This window comes from Balaenoptera ricei, chromosome 10 (assembly GCF_028023285.1).
Source record: "Balaenoptera ricei isolate mBalRic1 chromosome 10, mBalRic1.hap2, whole genome shotgun sequence".
Taxonomy (NCBI): Eukaryota; Metazoa; Chordata; class Mammalia; order Artiodactyla; family Balaenopteridae; genus Balaenoptera; species Balaenoptera ricei.
This window is the reverse complement of record NC_082648.1, coordinates 894043-917965: the sequence shown is the minus strand read 5'-3', so window position 1 is coordinate 917965 and position 23923 is coordinate 894043. Positions and strand designations below refer to the sequence as shown.

The window sequence follows — 23923 nt, the reverse complement described above, 5'->3', positions numbered from 1 at the left end:
TGGGCGGAAACTATTACAGAATTTCAAAGACAGACCAGAAATATCTACCGAATGCAGCGGGCGGGTCTTGCCTTGATCCTAAATGAGCAAATAAACTTTTAGGTGACATTTTGAGGTAATGGGGGGGGAAATTGAATATGGACGGGGAGCTAACTGATCTTAGGTAGGTTTTGTTAATCGCGGGACCCCCTGCAGGAGGCGCCTGTTCCTAGTCCCCACAAAGCAGCCCCGCTGCCCAGCAGTGGCCTTTCAGGCCTCCCCTCCTGGTTCAATCTGCAAAGCTCGCCGGTTGGTTGGAGCCTCCCAGCTTTGTATACACAACATTTTAGAAACATCACCTCACCCAGGAAGGAAAGCTTTGTGCCAAGATGGTGCCTTTATCTAATTGATTCATTTATTTGAGTGAACATACAGATGTGCTTAAGAGTCACTAAGGGCTGAAAATTAATAAGTACACGTGAAAAGGAAGTGAGATGACACCAGAGAATGTGTGGCTCAGTCCAGACGCTGTGGGAGAGGCCTGGGCTGCTGCAGGGGCTCCAGGAGAGAGCAGTGCGGGGAGGTGGGCGGCGGGGGGGTCGCAGAGCAGGTGGTCCCGACTGGGTCTGCAGTCGGGGAGCTGGAGAGGGAAGAAGTTACTTCCGGACCATCCTGTTTTCATGGACACAGAGCTGGACAAAACCAGGGGGACGTCCATTCATTGGTTTAATAACTGCTTATAAAGCACCTACTGTGTGCCGGGCCCTGGACCATGGGGGACAGAGAAGGCCACTGCTCTCGGGGGCCCCCATTGTAGTGGGAGGCAGACAAAGAGCAAGAAAGCAAACCAACCAGAAAGGAAACACCAGGAAGAGCATAAAACCAAGGGCCGTATTAGAGGTACCAAGTGGGCGGTGCTGCCCTGGCTGTGTGGTCACTAGGGCCCCTTTGAGGATGTGACCTCTGGGCTGAGCCCTGAGTCAGAGGAACCAGGTGTGTGGAGATGATTGAGGGAAGAGCTTTCTAGGTGGAGGGACCAGCAAGCACAGAATCTCGGGCAATCGCACCCATCTGCTGTGGGACCAGAGCAGGCACAGGGCCGGGGGTGGGGCAGGAGACGGGGCAGGAGCGGGTGGGACAGCCCCCAAGGCCACGCAGAGGGATGGGTCCCGGCTGATGCTGGGGGGACCACAGGAGGTTCTCAGCCCACGTCTGACTTACCTTGCAAAAGACTCGCTCTGGCTGTGGTGTAAAAACAGAGTAGGCTGGGGCAGTGGGGATGCTCATGCAGCCGTCCAGGCAGGGTGATGGCAGCAGGGCGCAGGGGACCAGCTGGAGACGTAGAGGGGGCGGCCCTTGGGGGTGTTTGGAGGCAAGGCCGGCTGGACAGAGAAGCTGGAGAGGCGGGAGGGTGAAGGCGGCTCTGAGGGCCGAGTTGAGCCAGTTGAGAGAAGGTATCAGCGCGGGGAGTGTGTCCCAGCCTTGCTCTGCAGGTTGGCCTTTTAGGGCGGCTGGACTCTGGGGCTGCACGGAGGCGTGGCTGCTCCTTGAGGGCAAGGCCATGGCTTTGCGTCCAGCGCGCTGTGCGCCCGCGGTGTCAGAAACAGTATTTTGACTTGAACCGGCTGTGAGCAGAATCACCGCGGTGAGCATGGGGCCCGGGGCGGCAAGGCCCGAGGGTGGGCATTTAGCTCTGCCCGCCACGTTTTTCCTGCTGAGTTCTGGAAGCGCCATCTGGAAAGCGGCCGGGCCTTGCTTTCCCCGCTTCTCCAAGCCTCTGAGAGCTGCGATGAGATAACAGCAGCGAGGGGTTCCACGGGCCTCGGGCGTCTGGGCGGTTGGCTGCCCACCCCAGAAGGAGCTCTACCTGACTTCCCCTAACCCGTCACCTCTCTCCTCACGCGTCGTACATGCAAAGCATCATGTGCCGGCAACCTTGTGACCCTTTACAAGTTTGGTTTGTCCTTCCGCAGTAGTTTCCTCTTAAACATCACTCGCAGGACAAAAGAGTACACACGATTCTCCACAAGGACCTTAGAGGCGCACAAACCTGGCAAACGTGTTTTTCTATAAACACAGATGATTAAATAAGCATTCAATTACCTGTTCTCAGATATTCCTGAATAAGAAAGTGTTGGGTCATTTAGAGCAAAACTGGAAAGAGGACAGAGCCAGGCGGGACCTGAGATCCTCCAGTTAAATTCCTCGTATAGATGCCATGATGTAAGCCCACTCTGGCTTCACTGATTTTGCTTTAATAGGAGACCTTGCCAAGGTTAGTTAGGAAGCTTCAAGCCTCTCCTGGACGCCATCTTCCATTGTGTGCCGCTCTTCTGCTGAAAATATTCATTGCCTGCCGGTCAGCTCTAATTACTCAAGGGAGGGAATCTGATCTGTGCCTGTGATCTGCTGGTCCTCCAGAGAAGCCTTCGGTCCTTGGTTGCCTCTTGCTTGATAAAGAACCGCTTTCTGTGCCAGGCTCTTTTGCTCCGCCCCACCTGGCTCCGTGGTAACCGGGAGGGAGCACAGACCTGTGGCTGGTCCCCGAGGTCCACTGCCCAGAGCCATCTCTCCACCGGACCTTCTGCACAGTCCCCTTCCTCGTAAAGCCAGTGTTGTTAAATCATCAGCAGGAAATGAGGCTTCCACGTGCCAGGGGGGTTCTCTCTGCAGGGCTTTCAGCACATGAAGAGACGGAGCCAGGTACATTTAAAGTCACGCATCCGAGGCGTTTTTGTCCCAAGTGCCAGGTGGGTGTGGGAGGCCGGAGGTGCTGCTGGGATTCACGGTAAGGTCCTTCCTGGGTGCAGGGACTCAGGAAGGCCGGTGAAGGCGCTGTCTGAGCCGGGGGTGCCCACAGCTCTGCGGAGGGGCTGACGGGCAGGTCAAGCAAGGAGAGAGCTGAGCCGCCTTCATGGGGCCCCCGGACACGGGCTTCAACAACAGAACTTCATCCTCTCACAGCTCTGGAGCCTGGAAGCCAGACATCGAGATGCCGGCAGGGCCGAGCTCCCTCCAGCGGCTCTGGGGAGAGTCCCCACCCTGCCGGCCAGTGCAGCCCCTTCGAGCTCCTTGGCTGTTGCAGCCTCACCCCCATCTCTGCCTCTGTCCTTCTTCCCTATGTCTCCTTACGAGGACAACAGTCCCCGGAACGAGGGCCCACCCTCGTCCACTGTGACAGCATCGTAGCTAATGACATCTGCAAAGATGCATTTTCCAAAATAAGGTCACATCCTGTGGCTCCGGGTGGGCATGGATTTGGGGGGACGCTATTCAGCCCGCTACAGTGAGTGTTCAGAGAATAGTTTGATGTGAGTGGAAGGTCTTCTGGGAAATAACAGGCAAAGAGCAGACAGACTGAGGAAGATGCTAGACACTAATTTACAGTCTTGGAGTGTCTACCATGGGTGGAGATTGTAATAGCGCCATTCTGAGGTACATACGTGCTATTATCCCATCTCACGGATGGGGAAACTGAGGCACAGAGACACTAACTTAAACAGCCAGAAAGAAACAGAGCCAAGATTTGGATCAAGGCATGCTCCTAACTTCCATCCCCTTCTAAACATTTTTAAGTACCTTGGACAAGAACCGGGTATGCAGTTTCCTTCCATGGCCAGTGAGCTTGTCTGCCTGTGGTCCACATTCAGTGTGGCCGCTGGCCTGGAGAACAAAGTGCTTCTGTAACTGGTGTCAGCGTCTAGACCTTTGGACGGAGGGCCTGTTAGGGCAGGATTACGGCCCGACTGGCTTGCAGCACAGTGTTTTCTTGTGTTTTCAGGCATAGGGAGAATGTCGACTTGAAGCTCCTGGAACATTCAAGGATGGGGTTGTTTGCCGGGGTGTCAGGTCAGCTGAGCCACGCCCTTTCCCCTGCCTGCAGTCCAGAAGGGCGAGGACACTTGGCAGTGCCCCAGTCTCACCTGGTCACCTGTCGCTAGTGCCTGACCACTAGGATGACCAACCACCCCGATTTGCAGGGGACTGAGGGTTTCCTGGGATGTGGGAATTTCCATTTAAAAACAAGGACAGGTTTTGAGTTGGTCACCCTACTCTCAGCCCCCTCTCGTGTGCTGCCGGAGAGTCTTCCTCTAGCAGAGATGAGCTCCAGCCGTGCCCACGGGGAGAGAGCTGGGTGTCTTGGTTGGTCCCCTTCGTTTCCAGAGATGTGGATGATGTCTGATTCCTGTCCGTAGGAAGGCATCTGGAAGTAAGCAGCATGGTGGTAAAAATAAGCGGGAGCCGTGGAGCTATTTAGAGCGGTGCTTTTTTCTTGCAGGAGAAGAGGATGAGGAGGAGCCTGAGATGCCCGTGGGCCCCCGCCCACGCCCCCTCTCTGAGTTGCACCTGAAGGAGAAGGCGGTGCCCATGCCAGAAGCCAGCGCCTTCTTCATCTTCAGCCCAAACAACAGGTGTGTGGACGGGGCTTCGCGCTCTCTGTGACGCAAGCCCAGCAGGTGTCAGCACCCTCCAGCCTCTGGGTGGGCCTGGGACTCTCTCAGCTCCCCGCAGCTTGCGTAAACAGGCGTGGATTTAGGGAAGAGGGTCCTGGATTCTGAATCAGAAGGCCTGGGTTTGTTTTTCTCTCCATTTTGTGAAATGTGTAAACTCTATTTCTATTCTGTTGGTGATTACATTTAACTTAACAAAGCCTAAAGTTGAACAAGGTCCTAAACCTTCTCCTGCAAAATAGAAGGAGTTAAAATAGTTACACTACTTTAACTCCTCGCAGCCCTCCTACCTTAACATGTTATGGTGGATGAGTATTTTGGTCCCGATCTTTATTTCCAACACGACAAGTCAGACATGAGTACCTGTGTAGACAGCGTATGTTTGGATTTACATACCACTTACTATTTTATCTGTTCACCATTTTTTATGCATCTCAAGCCATCCTTCGGCAATCATTTTCTTTCCTCCTTAAAGTACATTCCTCATAAGTTCTTTTATGGAAAATTCACTTGGCCTCTGTTTATCTGTAATCCTTTTCATTTCTTGTGCTTGAAAGGTAGTTTGGCTGTGTACACACTTTCAGGCTGATGGGTTTTAGCCTTCAGCGTGTTAGATGTGTTATTCCACTGTGAAGTCGGAATTCCTACGATTGTTCCTTTGTCAGAATCTGCCCCTTGTCTCCAGCGGCGTTTAACATCATCTGCTATCTCTGGGGTTGTGCACTTTTACCACCATGGATTTCTTTCCATTTATCCTGCTTGGAATATGTTACGCTTCTTAAGTCTATGGATTTATATTTTTGTCAGTTCTTGAGCGACATTAAAGATTAGGAAAAGAATAGCTAATTCTTGGAAAGTTGCAGGATAGTCTCTTTACACACTGCCTCATCTTCCTTCTCTCCAGCTGGTCCAAGTAGACACAAGTTATACCTTCCCATTCTGTCCTTCCCAGCTCACACATTCACATCTTCATATCATTCATCTCTTAGTCTCTCGGTTGGAATTCTAGGTCATTTCTTCAGATACATCTTCCAATTTCTCAATTCTCTCTTCATCTCTATGTTACTGTGTAAACCAGTTTTCACATCAGCTTATATCTTTTCACTTCAGACAGTTCCAGGTCTTGCTTGGTTTTCCAGCTCCATCTGTCTATGTCTGAGTTTCTTGTTGATTCATCATCTTTGTGGTCAAGTCCTTTATTCCATTAAACATTTCAAATATAGCTGTTCTATAACGTGTATCTGATGTTTCCAATATACACAGTCTTTGGGGAGGGGCCGTCTAAGTCAATTATTTGTAGTTTCTTCGATTCCCATCTTAGTGGCTTATCTTCTTGAGTGTTTAATGATCTTTGATTGTGACCTCAATACTTCATCTTAATCAGCAAGATTCCCACGGACCTAAATTAGGACTGGGAAGCTTTCTTCCAGTTGCTCCTTGAGGACAATGGCTCCGCCTAGGGGTCCCGGGCTCCTCTGCCCCACCTCCGACTGGCTCGAAGTTTCCTGACAGCAGTGCTGCCACTGGCCTCCTCAGGCGCCTCTGCCCATCCTGGCTGCATGCCACACAGACCCCAGCTCAGTGGATCGGCTTGTTTGTTTGGGGAGGATCGCTGCAGACCTTTCCTAACTCTCGTGAAACCAGAATTGTCTCAGAAAGCTTGTCCTTTCCAGGATTTGGTGCTTCTGCATCAGTAAGGTCTCTCAGAGCATTTAGTCAGCCATACGCCAGGAGCAGAAGCCTGAAGGCCGGGTTCAAGCCCTGGCCACACACATGCACACACACACACACACACAGAGACACACTCACACAGACACACACACAGAGACACACACACTCACACACAGACACACACACAGAGACACACACACTCACACACAGACACACAGACACACACACACACAGACACACAGACATACACACATGCATGCGCACACACAGACACACACACACACACACACACACACACACACACACACAGTGTCTGGGCAGGCCTGTCCTTCCTGGTGTCAGTGGTTTTTATCTATAAAATAAAGATGATAATCACACCCTTCTCCCCTCCTACTGTCGAGATGAGACGGTATAAATGACACCCTCGGCGTCCAAGGATCTACCGTGAGCGCTCGGGGTGAGGTGTGTCGTTCTTCGTCATTGTGCCGAGGCGCGGGATTGACTTACTGCCACGGAAGCAGGTCTCCTCGGAGTCTGGGCGCCCACGCTTCTGGGGGGCTCTGTTGCTCCCTGTATGTAAACACGTGAAGCGGATCTCACAAAGCCGTTATTTTTAATGATGGGAAAGACGACCCCAAATGAAAGCCGGTGGATGATGTCACGGCAGTGTGCGAAATGTAGGGGTTGCCGAAGGTCTCAGGCGCTGCCCCGAGGCCCTGCGGGTGGGCACACGGTGTGGCGGGCGGTGAGGCTGTCGCTTCCCTGCAGCAGGGCGACTCGGGGCCGGAGGAGCGGAGGCCCCGGCCCCGTGTGACGGCCCCCCCCGCTCCCCTGCAGGTTCCGTCTCCAGTGCCATCGCATCGTCAACGACTCCATCTTCACCAACCTGATCCTCTTCTTCATCCTGCTCAGCAGCATCTCCCTGGCTGCCGAGGACCCCGTCCAGCACACCTCCTTCAGGAACCACGTAGGCACCTCGGCCCCTGCGCCCCGCCCCCGCCGTGTGGCCCCCGGCTTCTGGGGCTGCCCGGTCCCCCCGTTCAGTCCAGAGCCCAGCCCACATCTCGGGGTCAGAGGCACAGCAGACATTTCCTTAGGAGGTGAGAGCTGGGTGGAAACCCGGCTTAGGACCGTTAGCAGGAGGAGACCATGGGCCCAGCGCCCCGGGCCAGCCTGACGGGCCACAGCAGACTCCACGGCCCGCGGATGTTCCCCGGGGGCCCACCTCCCTGGAACTGAGCGGTTTACACTTTGCCCCGAGGTACACTGGCCTGTCCTGGCCCCCGGGGGGCAGTGGCAGACAGGTGCTCTGATGAGGCCGCCCTCGTATAGGAGGGCCTCAGTGACCCTCTGCAAAGTCTAAACTAAATTTGGAGACCACCCTAGGCTCTGGTGACCTACATCAAAGGCCAGAGTAAGACCTGCCATATCTCGAAGCCTCGAAACTTTATCAAATCCCAGCCAGGTGGGCACGAAGGGAAGAGTCCACCACCTGCCAAGCCAGCCGGTGGTCCTGCAGCCTGCGTGGTCCAGAGCTTTCTTACTGGGAAAGGCGCTGGCCCTCACTCTGATCCGTCACCTGAGACGTAGTAAAGCATGAACCCCGGAGCCTGCCCCTAGCCTGGGGTGCACCCTTCCGCCCCCTGAAGGGCACAGCGGCAGTGTAGAGTCCCACGAACGTGAGAGGCTAGCTCGTCACGCCAATGCGAATTAAGCATTTTGCATCTTCATGCAAAGAAAAGCAAACCCCACGCTGTCCTTTTGACAAGCATCCCAGCGGTCTGATTTGGGTTTGTAAGTAAACTGGATTCATGAGAAAAGCGCCCAACCAGACCCAGGACCAGTTGGGTCGGCCCTGGAAGCTCCCCTCACAGATCTGGGGACTTCAGGACCCAGTGCTGTGCCAGAGCCTCTGGTCCTCTAACCCGTTCCACTGTGTCCCCATGGAAAGGCTCCCTGCTTTGGGCGTGTGACTCCGCTGCTGGTGACCCCTCCTCCCGTCCTGCTTCTCCCGTCCCTGCCCCATCCCCACCCTGTGTCTCTTTGTTTTACAGATTCTGTTTTATTTTGACATTGTTTTCACTACCATTTTCACCATTGAAATTGCTCTGAAGGTAATGCGTGCCCCCTGCTCCTGCCCTGTCCTGCCCTGTCCTGTCCGGCTGTCGCTGCTCTGCTGCTAACACACGCTCTGTTGTCCGGTCACTCGGAGCCACTAATCTGGTTGTGCTTATCTTTCAGATCCTAGGCAACGCAGACTATGTCTTCACTAGTATCTTTACGTTAGAAATTATCCTCAAGGTAACGCACGCAGCAAAGCCTCCTCTCTCTGTGCTCTGCCCCTTTCCTCTTGTTTCTTTCACGCGTTTTTACTGTCAAGTCTGAAACTGGAGGAATCTGTGCCCCTCACTCTGTGCCTTGTGCACAGTGTCGGACTGATGCTGGCCGGGCGCCCCCCGCCCCCCACCGCCTCTGGAAACCACGCCTGCCCCGGCCTGGAACCGTCCTTTCCTCCTCCTGCCCAGAGGAGATGCCACACAAACAACCAAAGTGGGAAAGCTCAGGGGCCTCCAGGAGCCACGCTGCCTGTGCCCTCGGGATGCCTCTTGTCAGCACAGGCCTGTGTGGCGGTGATCACAGGGCCAAGGCCAGTGTCCCAACCGAGGGCTTTGGACAGACCCTGTAGACACCTCTGAGCCCTGGGTTACCCCCAAGGCTCTGGTGACTCGCCCCTTGCCCCGGGCCTGGAGGAGGGAGCCATGTCCTCCAGGGCTCAGTGTGGAGCCCAGAGCCCAGGGCTGAGGGGCTGGACCCCCAGGCCCGGACCCACTCCAGCCCTGTGACCCCAGCACGGTAGAGCCCACGTCTGAGCAGCTTCGGATGGCAGGCGTTTGCCCCGAGCTTTATTTTGTTATTTCTATTAATATACAATTAATATATTACTTACATCTACTCTGTTAGGGTTTCCAAGTTTCCCAGGCCACCCGAGCTTCGGGGGCGAGTTCCGAGTCGAGGGAGTGTGTGTGACTACCGTTCTCTCCCAGGGCCTGGAGGTCACCCTCACCACGGTCGGCGGGGCTGCTCCACTCGGTGCCTCCCCCGGGTCCGGGCTCCTCCCACCTTGCACGTGTGGCAGCCCCAGACCCTCCCTCCCGGCCTCCTTCAGGCGGGGACGGCCTGTCACATCCACATACAACCTGAGTGGTCACTTTCGCGTGCCTTCTTTTTTTTTGTCCAGACCCCCTGGTTCCAGCTAACCAGACGTTAACCAAGAGGAAACCAGGAGTGTTCCTCGGGTTTTCTCTCTGACCCCGGGGGTGGGGGGAGGGAACCAGGGCCGCCCGGCTGCGTGGACGCCCTTCCCTGGACTCCAGACTCAGGGAGGCACACAAACACCACACTCTTTCCCGGCCTCAGACCCTCCCCGGAGCTCCCGGGTGGGCCTCAACGGTGCTCCTTCTCCTCCAAGGCTGCCGTCTCCTTACAAGCACGGTCCTGGCGAGACCCTCTCTTCCGCCCACCCTCCCCCTCTGCTTCCCGCTTTTACGCTGACTGTGCCTCTAGGTGGAGCCCAGCCCCAGGACACTGCCTGCGCCTCTTCCCCCGGGTCCCTCTGCCCCACCTGTGGGCCCGGCATGCTGCCCGGCGGAGGTGACCGTCAGGCAGGAGAGGTGCCCAGTGTCAGGGACAGTTGCAAGGCCTGGGCACGTTTAGCCTTGTGGGACCAGGACAGTTGGCCTGAATGATGCCAAGGGCTGTCACCTAGAGGAGGAGGGAGGTGGGACCAGAACCCGCGAGTAGAGATCGCAGGAGGTAAGATGCGTTCAGTGAGCAGCGTCGCTGCCCGGAGAGGAGCTGGCTGGACGGGGGGGCGTCCTGCCCTCCCAGCCCAGAGTTTGACCCTTTTCTCTCCCCAGCGAGGCTCTTCCTGGGCAAAGGTTAGGACTTCAGGAGCAGGAGCGGGGTGGGTGGCAGTCAACAGACAGGGTAAAAGGGGGATCCTGCACTGGGTCCCTGACTCCCTGGATGTCACAGGGAACTTTCAAATAAATGCCCCGTTTTCCCAGCGTCCACCTGCCCTTTCTCCTATGGCCACCCTTCCTCTGGCCCTGCCTGGGCAGATGGCCTGCACACACACACACACACACACACACACACACACACACACACTCGCCAGCCTTCGGGGCTCAGGGCCTCTCAGGTAACACAAACCATGGAAGCACCCGGGCCCGCACTCGGGGGCCCAGACCTCCACTAAGAGACAGGGCAGCAGCCCCTCCAGATGGCAGGCCTTTGGGACAGATCTCCAACTGTATTCCCCTGCCACCCTTCACGTAATCCACCCACTTCTGGAAGCTCTTGCAGGACACAGGTGCCTGAGTCCCCTGTGACCCCCTCCTGCAGGAGATAAGTGGGAAGAATTAGGTTCCAAGAGCTATTTTTGCCAATTTCCCCTGTGTTTGCTTTTGTATCGCTCCGCGGACAGGCTGCTTTGCGCACGCTCTGTTTCCAAAGAGATAGATTGGGCCCCAGGCGACCAGGGAGCTGCTCCCAAGCTCTAAGCCGTCAGCTCCAAGTTTCCCCCTCTGGCTGTCGCTTCACGGCTGTGACCCTTCAGCCCTTCACCTGGAAGTCCACTGGCCCTTAGTTCACGTCAAGGAAATCGGACCGGTGTTTGTGGGGCCTCAACAGCGGCTCTAGGCTGAGCTCCGAGGGGGGTGGTGACAGCAAACCCGAGACAGTCATCACCCCTGACGTGGTCCCTTCTCAGTCTCCGAGGGGCGTTCACGTGGTTCTCCAGCAGGCGCCTCACAACGGCAGGGAAGGGGACGCGACTTTACAGAGGGGGCCACTGAGCGTCGTGCCCCGTCACAGGAGGGACCCGAAATCCAAGGCCTGGCGCTCCGGCCGAGTCCGGTCCTCTGTAGAGAAGCTCGCCTGGCATGGCGCTTGCCACCTGCAGGACAGTGACCTAAGGGCTTTACATGTAATTCCCGAGGGCGCTTACAACCCTCCAGGGTAGAGGATGTCGTTGCCCCATTTCTCAGATGAGACTCAGGGAAGTTGAGCAACTTGCCCTGGGCACTCAAAGTGCAGAGGGTGGGCTTCAAGCTCAGGTGGCCTGGTTCCAGACCAGCGCTCTTACTGCGGTGCCCACGGCCCCTCTGAGCACCCGGCTCCAGAACCAGACAGTGGGATGGAGCTCAGAGTATAGGCGTAGGTCATCAGCACTGCCTGAGGCTGGGGACGGATGCGGGGTGCCAGCGGCCTTGGTGGAACTCCGGGCGTTAGGGTCTGCCCGAGACTGAGGGATTGCCTGGGACTAAACTGGGAAAGTCCTGGGAAGCCAGGTGGCTGGTCCCCACTGGGGGTCCCCCCCAGAGGACCGTGTCCTAGGCGAGCCCTGAGGTGGAGAGAGCTTGGAAGCGGGGGGTGGGGGGGGGACCTGAGCGTACAGGGGCGCAAGGGCTGCAGATGCAGGACCGAAGGGCCGCTGACAGTCCTGGGCGGGGAGCCTTCAGGGGCTGCAGCAGCAGACGCTCCCGGCACCGTGTCTCCTCCTGTCCTGCCTGCCCCCCAGCCCTCCGTCACTTCCCTGCTCTTCACCTGGGCCCGGCCGGAGATGCCGCGTGGGGAGGGGTGGGGGGAGGGGTCTCTGGAGCCCAGGGGGCTGCTCATGCCGCGCCTCCCCATGTCCCCCCAGATGACCGCCTACGGGGCCTTCCTGCACAAGGGCTCCTTCTGCCGGAACTACTTCAACATCCTGGACCTGCTGGTGGTCAGCGTGTCCCTCATCTCCTTCGGCATCCAGTGAGTGGGGCCCCTTGGCCCCCGAGGGAGGCGTGGATGGGGGACAGTGTCGGAGAGGACAGCCAGGAGCCAGGGGTGGGGGGAGAGGACAGCTGGTGGCGGGGAGGCCTGCCTGTGGCCACGGCGGAACTAGGCTGGGAGCGGGACGGGGCCTCGCCGGCGGCTGTGGCTTTTGGCGTCTGGGTCCTCAGTGGTGGGACCCTTGGGGTACATTGACCGAAGCGAGGATCTCTTTCCATGTCTGGATCTCGCCCAGCAGGCGGGCCCGGCCCAGTTACGAGAGAGGAAGGTCTCCAGGGCCCTCCCACCGGCTCCGCGGGCACCCTCAGCCCAGGCCTGCCATGGCCACGGCCAGCCCTGACTCCCCACCCCCCCTTCCTCTCCGGTCTCCAGTCAGAGCCCCTGATGAGAGAGGGAGAGGGAGGGAGAGAGAAGACGGACTGGTCCTCACTCCTGGCTGCACAGGGGAATCACCGGAGCAGCTTTAAAACAAGACCTTTGCCTGGACCCCTCCCACCCCCCAAGCTTTGCTTTAATTGGTCTGGGCTACAGCCAGGGCCTGAGGGAATTTAAACGCTCTCCGGACAATTCCACCTTCAACCAAGGCTGTGACCGTGCTCAGGTTTAAAAGGATCTGATTTGTAGTTTCTCCCGAATTCTACCACCTGATAGTGCTGACCCTGTACTTTAACTTCCAAAACACTTTCCCTACACATTCCTCTCTGACCCTCACGGGACCCATGAGGCAGGCAGGGCCAGTGATGTTATCACTGTTTTATAAACAGAGAAACTGAGGTCAGGACCTGAGACTTGGCCCGGGTCACCCCAGTGGCAGAGCAGAGGCATCTGGGGCTCCATCCAGAGGCTGTCCCCGTGGTCGGCCTAGAAGGAGCGGAGTTGGGGGCATTCAGAGTGAGACCCTTTGCTGGGATCATCGTTATTTTACCCCAGGCTGTCTGCCTGTGAGCCTGTGGGTCTAATCCCATCACTGCCACTAAATCACTCTTAACCTTGAGCCAAGAATTCCCCCCTCTGTCTGGCCTGTCCATCCCTCCCATTGTTCCTGAGATGCTGGGATGGATCCGGCAGCCCTTTGAGTCCTTTGTGATCAGAGAGTCGTGAACCAGAGACATAGGACTTGCCCCACCCCACTCTCGAGCGGACAGCGTCCTGACACGGGAGGAGTGAGGTCAGCCCTTGCTGATGGGACCGCGTGTTTTAGGTCCCAGGGAGGGTAAAGGCTCTCCAAAGGCGGCTAGTGGGTGAGGGTGAGGGACACTTCAGAGAGCCCGCCAGCCCGCCGGGGTGAGGGGCCTGCGTGCCCCTGGAGGGCAGCAGTGGCCTGTGCTCCCAGGGGAGCCGGCTGGGCCCTGGCGTCCCAGGTGCACGGAGTCTGCGGTGTCGGAGCCGTTGCCTGTAGGCCTGGGTGTGCTGTGCACAGAGTGAGCGTGATGGGCAGCTGCCTGGGACTTGGGTTTGCAGCTGAGCACCAGGTATCTCCTCCACCCAAAGTCAGTATTCTCCTCCACGCATTTGTACAGTATTTCTTCAAGTTCCTGATGATAAAAGCCACCATGGAGTCACATCACAACATGTGCCAGTTAGGCTGCTAGATGGTCCGTGTGCGTTTTCTCATTTAATCCCTGCAACAAGCTCGTGAGGTGATCACTGCCCCGTTTTACAGATGAAGAAGCTAGGGCTCAACAAAGTTAGGAAGTGTATCCTCAGTGGCCGGGGTTTGGTGGAGCCTTGCCTCGCCCTACATGTCCTGGGCACGGTAAACACCCCCCGCGTAGCACGTTATACTGCTAATGGCTCATGGTAAATGCTTCTCCCCTGATTTGCTCACCAACAAGAAAGTCCCCGGCTCCCCGGCCGGCTCTGGGTCCCTGCAGTGGGAGAAGAGAGTAGGAAATGGTGCTGGGGCGAGAAAGTCCCCAGCAGACCCCCCAGTTTCTCCATCTGGGCTGGGACTTCCTGCCAGGAAGCGGCTCACCCTCCTCTGCTGCTGGACCAGGAGCAGGAGAGGCTCACCCCCGCCCATCCTCTCTCCCAGGTCCAGTGCCATCAACGTGGTGAAGATCTTGCGAGTCCTGAGGGTGCTCAGGCCCCTGAGGGCCATCAACAGGGCCAAGGGGCTGAAGGTGAGCTGGGCGGGCCTGGGCGGGCGCCCCCAACCCAGCAAGCCTCAGCCCGGGGGTCCGCGTGAGGTGACGGGCAGGCAGGAGACAGGGACAACAGGCTCCCGGGTCGGAGCCGGGACCCTCCTGCCAGCACCTCAGCCCCACTTCCCATCCCGGATCCGTGATACACGGAGCCACAGCAGAGGCCCCGTTCACGATCCCAACTTCTCAGCAAAGCTTTTGCAAAAGGAGACACACACACTACCCTGAGCCCCAGGTGGTGATGAGGCCCCTGAATTGCTGCCCCCGGAACATGGGAAGTTAGCGGGGCTTTGGTCCCTGTGGTCACCTAGAGCCCAGTGGGACGTGGGTTTCACCAGGCTCCATCACCCTGTGACCTAGGAGGGCGCTTTGCCCCTTTGGGTCTGATTCCCCCGCTCGTGGCAAAGGGCTGCCCGCACCTCCTCTGAGAGGCTCGTGGCAAAGGGGGCTCAGCCAAGGTCCCGGGCCCGACCCCCTCTGTCCACCTGCAGCACGTGGTGCAGTGCGTGTTCGTGGCCATCCGCACCATCGGGAACATCGTGATCGTCACCACGCTGCTCCAGTTCATGTTCGCCTGCATCGGGGTCCAGCTCTTCAAGGTGGGGTCTCGGCCGGATCTGTGGCCCTGCATCCTTCCCGCCCACCAGCTTCTGGGACCTGGACGGGAGCTGGCAGAGGGGACACGGAGGGGACGTTGCTGGGTCACACTGGGGATGGATGCGGCCTCCCCACAGCCCCTCCCAGCGTCCAGACCCGAGGAGGACTAGTTCCCAGACCAGAGGAGGACTGACTAGTTCCCAGACCCAAGGAGGGCTAGTTCCCAGACCGGAGGAAGACTAACTAGTTCCCAGACCAGAGGAGGACTAGTTCCCAGACCAGGGGAGGACTAACTAGTTCCCAGAACAGAGGAAGACTAACTGGTTCCCAGAACAGAGGAGGACTAGTTCCCAGACCAGGGGGAAGACTAACTAGTTCCCAGACCAGGGGAGAACTGACTAGTTCCCACACCAGGGGAGGACTAACTAGTTCCCGGAACAGAGGATGACTAGTTCCCAGACCAGAGGAAGACTGACTAGTTCCCAGAACGGGGGAGGACTAGTTCCCAGACCCGAGGAGGGCTAGTCCCCAGCCTGGGGAGACCAGCGCGGAGGCAGGTGCTGCTCCATCACCGCCTGGCCCTCTCAGCCCCAGCCCTTCCTTGTAGAGAACGGCAGAGGGACTGCTATCCCCTGACCCCTCCGTGTGAGTCCCCCACCTAAGCCTGCGGGGCTCCCTGTGACCACAGCACCGAGTCTCCCCACGTCGCTGCAGAGCCCCGGTTTGTCTGGGTCCTGGCCCTGCTCCTGGCGGGCCCTCGGCGACAGGGAGGCCGGGTCCCCGGTTCCTGCCCTTCTCTGCCTCAGCCCTTCTCTTTCCGCTCTTCTCCACCTGAAGCTCTCCCCCAACCGTGTCGTCGTGCCCTGAATTCCACCACCGAACTCAGCCCCTAGCCCTGCCCGTCCCCCCTCCCTCACCAGACCTGCCTTGTGGGCCCAGCTTCGTCGTCTGGGCTTCCCTTCGGTCGGGTGCCTGCGGCCCAGGGTGTGTTTGTGCACCGACTGCTCTGAATCCTGACTTCCCGTCTGGGCTCTGCTCTCCTTACACTTTTGTCCCGAGACCCCAGCAGAGCTGGCTACGGAGATGATCACTAATCAGTTCTTGTCTGGTCCCTCGATTAAGGCGCGTCTCCAGTCACTTTGCTCTTCCACCTTCCAGGGCAAGCTGTACACCTGTTCGGACAGTTCCAAACAGACGGAGGCCGAATGCAAGTGAGTGCGGCCGGGGGCAACCAGGCTGGTTGACTCCAGGCGGTTGGTGACTTGCCCTGAGAGGAGGGGTGGCCCGTTCTTCCTCTGACAGCAGTGGTGGCTGCACTTTTACCCGCGGGTTGTCTGGTCCTATTGACGTAACACGTAAGATCATCCGTTCCTGAATATTCTACCCCTGACATCTTCCCAGTGGCTAGAACTATGGGTTTAAGCTTAGCCAGTTTCATCCCACCCCCAAGCCAGGAGTCACTGGTGGGTAGGTTGAGGGGAGATGGGAGACCCCAGAATGAGCCCTTTCTCCCTTCCTCAGGGGGAACTACATCACATACAAGGACGGGGAGGTGGACCACCCCATCATCCAGCCCCGCAGCTGGGAGAACAGCAAGTTTGACTTTGACAACGTCCTGGCAGCTATGATGGCCCTGTTCACCGTCTCCACCTTTGAGGGGTGGCCAGAGTGAGTATGCAGGTCCAGGCCAGTTTCAACTGCTGTTCCACACCCTTCCCAGAGACCGTACTTCCCCGCCTCCCCATAGGCCACGGTTGCCGCCGGAACACCGCTCTTCTTTTTCTGGATTTCAGAGCTTCAACCCAAAACGAGCTTCTTTTAGCTCCCCTCCCCAACCTAGATTGAGCTGCAGTGAAGTCTGTCATCACCCCCATGGCATCTGGGAGTGGAGGGGCCCCTGGGTCACCATAGGACTGGAGGCCACCGCCCCCGGCAGGCACAGACGTGGGTAGAGATGGCGGAGGTCCCCGCTGGTTAGACCCTGCCCCAGTCTCCTTGGAGGCACAGACGTGGGTAGAGATGGCGGAGGTCCCCGCTGGTTAGACCCTGCCCCAGTCTCCTTGGAGGGAGCTGTGTCTGATTTACAGAGGAAAGTTCCTGCAGAGGCAGTGCTGGCAGGCCTGGACCAGCCTGGTGGCCCGTAAGCTGCGTCCCCTCTACCAGGCCTGCCCATGAGGGGCTCCGTGTATCTCTGTACAGACACCTGCTTCCCTCACGCCCCCATTTGTATTCCGGTGACATGATCATCTGAAAGTCAGGAAATTCTAGATATTTCTAAGTCAACAACAGCGCGTGATCTTAGGTGAGAGGCACCATCATTAAATGGTAAAATATCAGTACTACCTAGAGAACAGCCAAGTGCTGTGTGGAGTAACAGAGGCGGGAGAGGAAGGAAGCCCGTCCGCGAAGAGAAGCAGCCTGACGGGCACGTAGCCCTGGCCCAGGTGGGCGGCAGACACAGGCTACCTGAGTGTAAACCAGACCATTGCTGGTGATCTGAGTGAGCCTGGGGCGTTTCTTTATCAAGTGTTTCTATCTAAATGGATACTTGTTCTCAGACTTATTTTATGTTCACTGTAACACCCTCTGAGTTTCTGCCAGAGAAGCAGCAAAGCTGTTTCAATATTTACCAATATCTCCAGCATTTGAAATCAATGGCCATGAGCCGTGTCTCACTTAGACAGTTCCTGCCAGTTTCAAAACACCTTCACATACGTTATATCAACTACCCTGCCTGGTAGGAAAGTCCGGAATTATTGTCTCCACTTGGCAGGTAAGGAATCTGAGGCTCAGAGAGGTTGAGTGGTTTGCCCAAGTCACACAGCCAGTAAGAGGCGGAGCTGGGGCTTGAACCCAGGCCTCCCGACTCTCAGCCTGGAGCTGTTTCCAGCTCCCCGGCCCGGGGGGCGCTAGGAGCAGCGACGTCATCGCCACCGCCCTCCGCGGGCTGTCCCCCCCCCAGGCTGCTGTACCGCTCCATCGACTCCCACACGGAGGACAAGGGCCCCATTTACAACTACCGTGTGGAGATCTCCGTCTTCTTCATCATCTACATCATCATCATCGCCTTCTTCATGATGAACATCTTCGTGGGCTTTGTCATCGTCACCTTCCAGGAGCAGGGGGAGCAGGAGTACAAGAACTGCGAGCTGGACAAGAATCAGGTACCCCCGGGGGGGCCAGGGACCAGGAGGTGGGCGGGCTGCAGCTTGGGCCCCCCGGGAGGGCCAGGAGGTGGGGGGCTGCAGCTTGGGCCCCCGGGGGAGGTTGTGGTCGGGAGAGAGCCCAGGCCCCCCCCCACAGTGTCTCCTGGAGGCCCAAGGGCAGAAGGAACGCAGACCCTGCAGATCCAGCTTGCAGCCGCGCTCAGCCAACAGGGTCTGTTCACAGCTCCTCAGGGAGACTCGGTGGTGGGTCTGGGGGGTTCTGTGAAAGAGCCTCTCGCCCGCACCTAGAAGCCGATGAGTCAGGAGGTGCCCAGGGTGGGGCGGTGCCGTTGATAAAGGGGAAAGAAGCCAGAACAGTGAGAGTGGGAGGTTTGGGGCGGGGAGAGGACGGCTTAGAAACCACTGTTAGATGGTTTCTTGTAGAACAGAGAGGCCGTGCGCGCAGAGGGTGGGAAGGGCTCCAGCAGGAGGGACGCGGCCACGCCGGCCCTGGGCTGAGCTCCGCGGCCGGGAGGGCAGTCAGGAGGCCGGGAAGCGTCCACGGGAAATGCGTCCCGTCCGTGGGGAACTCGAGCTCTGCTAGGGAAGGAGCACCCCCTGTCAGGCCCACTGCACCCCTTGCAGCTCCGATGTCCGCACCTTGGGTCTAGACTCAGCCTTCTGGCCGCTGTGTGGACTTTGGATTGTAAGGAAGCCAGGAGAGAGGGAGGCCAATTAGCAAGTGTAGGGGAGAGGTGACGGTAGAGATGGAGAGAACAGAACTGGTCGGGCTTGGAGGCTGGGATGAGAGAAGGGCCTGGGTGACCCTGGTCCTGACCTGGGCTCCGGGCACAGCGCAGAGATGGCCGGAGTGTAGTCAGCCCAGGATCCCATCCCCTGGCCGTGAGCTGTGACTTCTGTTCTGCGGACCCTGGCAGATAAGGAAGATGGACTTAGGACAGGAAAGGAACATTGCAGAGAGACGGGCCCCCAGGAGAGTCTGTGGCTGGGAAACCATCAGTGAGAAGACAGACTATCAATCAGTCAGCAAGTATTTACCAAATGCCACCGAGCATCTGCGGTGTACAGCAGGCATCACCGAGATGGAAAGAAGAAGACACGGACCCCCTGACTACGTCCTGATGGGGGCTAACTAGAGAGGGTCTCTCCTCGGTTAAGGGAGGGATAGAAAATCAAAGAACGTCCAAGTAGCAGCTCAACCTATAAACGAGCTAGAGCAATAGATGGTCTCTCTCTCTGCCAGAGAACCCCACCCCTGGGGTGTGCAGCTTCCTCTGCACCCGCCCACCCCCGCCATCCCCCCATCACCCGGGTTTCTCACCCCCGTCTCCCCGACCCAGCGGCAGTGCGTGGAGTACGCCCTCAAGGCCCGGCCCCTGCGGAGGTACATCCCCAAGAACCAGCACCAGTACAAGGTGTGGTACGTGGTCAACTCCACCTACTTCGAGTACCTGATGTTCGTCCTCATCCTGCTCAACACCATCTGCCTGGCCATGCAGGTCGGTCCGGCGGGCCGGCCGTGGTGTCCACCGGTGGGCACGTGGGAGGCGCGTCACCGTCGCGCTGGCCAAGGGGGCGGGGGGCCGCTGGAGAAACACACGTGTCCCTTCTCGAGGGCGGAGGACCCCAGGATCCTGGGTTGATGAGATGGAGGGAGGGAAGTGGAGCACAGGTGACCTCGAAGGGGCCGTGACCGTCAGTGGGCCGAGCTGGGTGGAGCCCCCTGAGGACCAGGGGGCCGGCAGAACTGTCCCCCGATCGGGCAGGAGCGCAGGCGTCTGCACAGCTGCGCCGGCAGTGACGGCAGAGACGGGAGGGACCTGCAGGGCTTCCTGAGTCCGCCTGGCCCCCGCGGGGGTGGTCGGCCCCCGGGCTGGGTGCAGAAGGGTCCTTGTTGAGGGGCGGCTGGGAGCAGGGAGCCCTGGGCTCATTTCACGGTGCCCCCGCCCCTCCAGCACTACGGTCAGAGCTGCCTGTTCAAAATCGCCATGAACGTTCTCAACATGCTGTTCACCGGCCTCTTCACGGTGGAGATGATTCTGAAGCTCATCGCCTTCAAGCCCAAGGTAGGCCTCTGAGACGGGCCTCTGGTCCACGGTGCCAGGGGGACAGGGTGGGGAACAGTGGGTGCAGAGTCTCAGCGAAGGATCGTATCCTCCCGACGCTAAATGCTCTGGCTCCAGAGCCTTCAGGCCTTGAGCCAGGCCAGCTCCTCGAAGCAGAATCTCAGCCCGCGGTCCGGGCCATGGTCTGGACACAGGGAGCAGGGACATGCCTGAGCAAACCTCCTTGCGGGGTAGGCAGAATGGTCCTCGTCCCCCCACCGTGGCCCCGGCCCCCGGCACGTCATCTAGAAGAGACTGGAAACCAAACCTCTCGAGGCCCAGCCCCCCAGACCCACCCGGGCTCTGCTCTCTCCCCGTTTCGCCCGCCGCGCAGACTAAGAGCCTGGCTGTAAGAGCTGAGCCGGGGCTGCGTTTGCTCAGGGCTGGGTGTCTGGTTCCCCATCTCAGGGCTGCATCACTGCCCCCTGTACCTTCCAGGACGGGACGGACCTGCAAATGTCTCTGCTTTGCTACTTGTAAGAAGCTTCTAGAAAAAAGGCTGGGAGAGAACATTAGAGCCATTGGCTGAGCGAGGCAAGGCAGGGCAGGTTGGCTCCCTGTCACTTGGATTATCTGTGCCCTCCCCGACCGACCTGCCCCTGGGCCTCAAGGACGGAGGGTGACCCGGTTCAAGCAGGCCCTCCGTCTCCGGCCCTGTAGACAGGTCAGCACCGCCGGCGCCCACTGACCTGGGCTTCACAGGGGGCGGCTGCCCCGGAGGGGGTATCCCAGTGGCTTGGAGGCTCCCGGCTGCTGCACAGCTTTGGGGGGCGATGAGAGGGAACGCATTGTTTCTAAGAGGATCGTGCAGGGCAGCTTTCCAAACCTTCTCTTCCCCACTGTTACTAGTTTTTCCAGATGCAACACAGGTCAACGGGGGGTGAAAAGCAGGAGTCCCTGGCCCTATATTCCATTTCCATTCAGATGTTCACCTGCCCCAGCACTAGCCGGGCCAGGAGGGGGTGCCCCTTGGCTGTCGGATCCCTATTCAGCGCCAGGATCTGCGTCGTCTTCTCTGAATTAACATTCCACCAACAATTCTCAGTAACCTGCAGTGCTACACACACCTCGTTGCGTGGAATCCTCAAGACACCTCTCCAAGATAGGTATTAGCTCCTCGTCTTAGGGAAGAGGGGAGTGCAGCTCAGAGCAATTAAGTATCGTATTAATTACACCATTATTAAGCGGCAGAACTGGGAATAGAAGCCAGTGTGTCTGACTTTGTAGTCGATGTAATTTCCGCCACACAGAACTGTTAGCAAGCATCTTCCCACACCGGGTGTTCTGCTGGGAACTTTCCAGAAAGAGGGAAGCCACCTTTGAGGGGCTTCAAAGACAAGACAGACCGTATTCTTACCATGCCGAGTCTTCCTCTCTCCTTGAGAACGCCTGGGATCCTGGCTGATTTTCAGAGAATAAGACTCCTAATGAATGTCATTTGGTGATAACAGTGGTGTTTTCCTATCTCCTCCAGAGCAGCAAATAAACTCTGTCTCACTTTCCCTTCCAAGCCCTGTCCCATTTAGGGGCAGAGGAGACCATGGAATGTCCCTGGCCACCTTCTGTGGGGTCCCCTGCGGTCCTATTCCCAGCCATGCGGCGCGGGAGCCGGCGGGCTTACAGCCCGCAGCAGCGTGCCCTGGGGAGGCTGGGAGGCCGGGCCGCGCTGGGGCTGAGCTTCCGACTCAGACAACAGCCTCCAGGAGGGAAACTGGCATCATTTTCACCCAGTTTGGTGAGACATGCAGTTTAAATATTTCAAAGCCTTGAGTCATTCCACGTTGACTCAGACGTGTTTCTGACGATGCCTGATGCCGGCTGCAGGGCCCTGCAGGGGACCTCCTGAGTCAGGCTCCTGAGCTCAGGAGATGCACTGGGCAAACCTGCCCTAAGGAGCACGTGGCAGTGACACCTGCAGGGGCCTCTGCCTGGAAAACACTCTCCCTGAATCCTGCACACCCAGGAGCAAGCCCGTTCCCCGGGAAGCAGCCAGATAGGGTGCTGTAAACCGTAAAGCACCCAACTTCCTCCATCTCTAGTTTTCTGTGGTGAGGAGATGGGGTGAAATAAGAGAAACTTTTCCAAAGAAGTAAGAGAGCCATCCTGGGGCCATCTGCATTTCACACATGCCAGGGTCTGTCTGTGGTATAAAGAAAAAGGGAAATGGACCATTTCTGGGAATACCCTGCAGGGGTTTCTGGCAGCAGAGGGGGAAAACAAGGCTGTCCAGTTGGGAGGAGAGTGGGGTTCCTGGATTCTCGTTAAGGAGCAGACTCCGAGAAAAGCATCCCCAAAATTTCCAGGAAGAAAACCAAACCAGAAAGTACTTGAGGGGACTTCACTGGTGGCGCAGTGATTAAGAAACTGCCTGCCAATGCAGGGGGCACGGGTTCAAGCCCCGGTCCAGGAAGATCCCACATGCCACGGAGCAACTAAGCCTGTGTGCCACAACTACTGAGCCTGCGCTCTAGAGCCCACGAGCCACAACTACTGAGCCTGCACTCTAGAGCCCACAAGCCACAACTACTGAGCCCGCGAGCCACAACTACTGAAGCCTGTGCACCTAGAGCCCGTGCTCCACAACAAGAGAGGCCACCGCAACGAGAAGCCCGCGCACCACAATGAAGAGTAGCCCCCGCTCGCCGCAACTAGAGAAAAGCCCGTGAGCAGCAATGAAGACCCAACGCAGCCAAAAATAGATAAATAAATAAATTTTTTAAAAAAGAAAGTACTTGAAGCTCTGGTGGAAATATCTAGCTGGATCTGGCCCTAGAACCGGTGCTCCTAACGTGATCGTGTGTTTGTGCCACAAGTGAGTTTGCACCTGCGAGCGCCAGCTGAGGAAGGACAGTTAGGCAGCAAGGACGCAGGAGGTGACATCAGTCCTAACATCAGGTGTCTGAGGTTGGCCCGCTGGGCTTCCTCCTCTGTCCCTCGGTCTCTGTGGTTGGTTGGCTGGTCGGTCGGTCGGTTTGTAGTTTGGCCTCGTTCTTTCGTTGTCCTCATGGTAATTGATGTTCTTGGTCTTCGTTTGCATCTGTTCTGCTCGCCACCTTATGGAAAATAAATTGACTCAAGTAAATCCCTGCTCTGCTCCTAAAATTCACATTCTGTCTGAAGAATGGGGCAGGTGACAGGAGTGTCTTGAACACCTAATGGCCAGAGGGAATTTCTCCCCGAGCGGGAGGACTGCCCTGGAAATTCCCGATGGTCCCTGGGCCCTACGAGACTGTGCAGGACCAAGCTGGTCAGCATGAAAAGGTTTCGGGTAGAATCGTCTGAAGTTAACTAAATAGCTGGACTGTCCTCCTATCATGAACAGAAATTTATCAGCAAAGACAGGAAAAAACTTTTAAGATACACTTTATGATAAGCATTGAAAAATATCCAATGCCTAAGAATAAATCTAACCAAAAACCTCTAAGATCTTTACAGAAGATCTGTGAAATAGCACACAGAGGAATTAAAGAAAACTCAGTAAATGGAGAAATATGTCATGTTCATGAATTGGGAAAGTCAGTGTTACAAAGATGTCATTTCTCTTCAGTACAATCCCAGTTAAAATTCCAGATTGAACTTTAACCCAAGTCCTTCAGGGTCAATAGGACGACCCTGGGGGTTCCAAGGCTTCGGTCCCTTTGGGCAGCTCTGCCATGACTGTGGAAGTTCCAGGACAGGGCCAGCCCCAGATGCTCCACGGTCAGCTCTGGGGGGTGGGGTGATCATGTGCCTGGAACTTGCTGTTGACCATGACCCAGTGGGTGATGAAGGGAGAAGGGGCCCCAGGCTCCTGCTCAGAGAAGCAGGTCGGCCCAGGGAGGTGGGAAGATTCCCGACTAGCCCTGCTCCGCCCGGGGACTCACCTGGGCCTTGGCAGGTGAGGAAGCAGGGACAGCTGTTTCTGAGCCTTTCCCATCCCCTTGATGCTGCCCGCTCAGGCAGCGGCCACGTCTCTGCCCCCGGAGGGCCTGACCCCA

General features: G+C 57.5%; 1 protein-coding gene across 1 annotated transcript in view; it reads left to right on the top strand.

Moving 5' to 3' along the window:
* The window catches only part of CACNA1C (calcium voltage-gated channel subunit alpha1 C), a 473070-nt gene that overhangs the window by 393044 nt on the left and 56103 nt on the right, over nt 1–23923 (top strand). Inside the window, exons 19-29 of the mRNA XM_059935013.1 lie at nt 4259–4391; nt 6939–7068; nt 8156–8215; nt 11806–11912; nt 13969–14056; nt 14569–14676; nt 15833–15885; nt 16196–16342; nt 17637–17838; nt 19182–19340; nt 19797–19907. Coding sequence (XP_059790996.1) covers nt 4259–4391; nt 6939–7068; nt 8156–8215; nt 11806–11912; nt 13969–14056; nt 14569–14676; nt 15833–15885; nt 16196–16342; nt 17637–17838; nt 19182–19340; nt 19797–19907 — 1298 coding nt within the window. The remainder of the gene's footprint in view (nt 1–4258; nt 4392–6938; nt 7069–8155; nt 8216–11805; nt 11913–13968; nt 14057–14568; nt 14677–15832; nt 15886–16195; nt 16343–17636; nt 17839–19181; nt 19341–19796; nt 19908–23923) is intronic.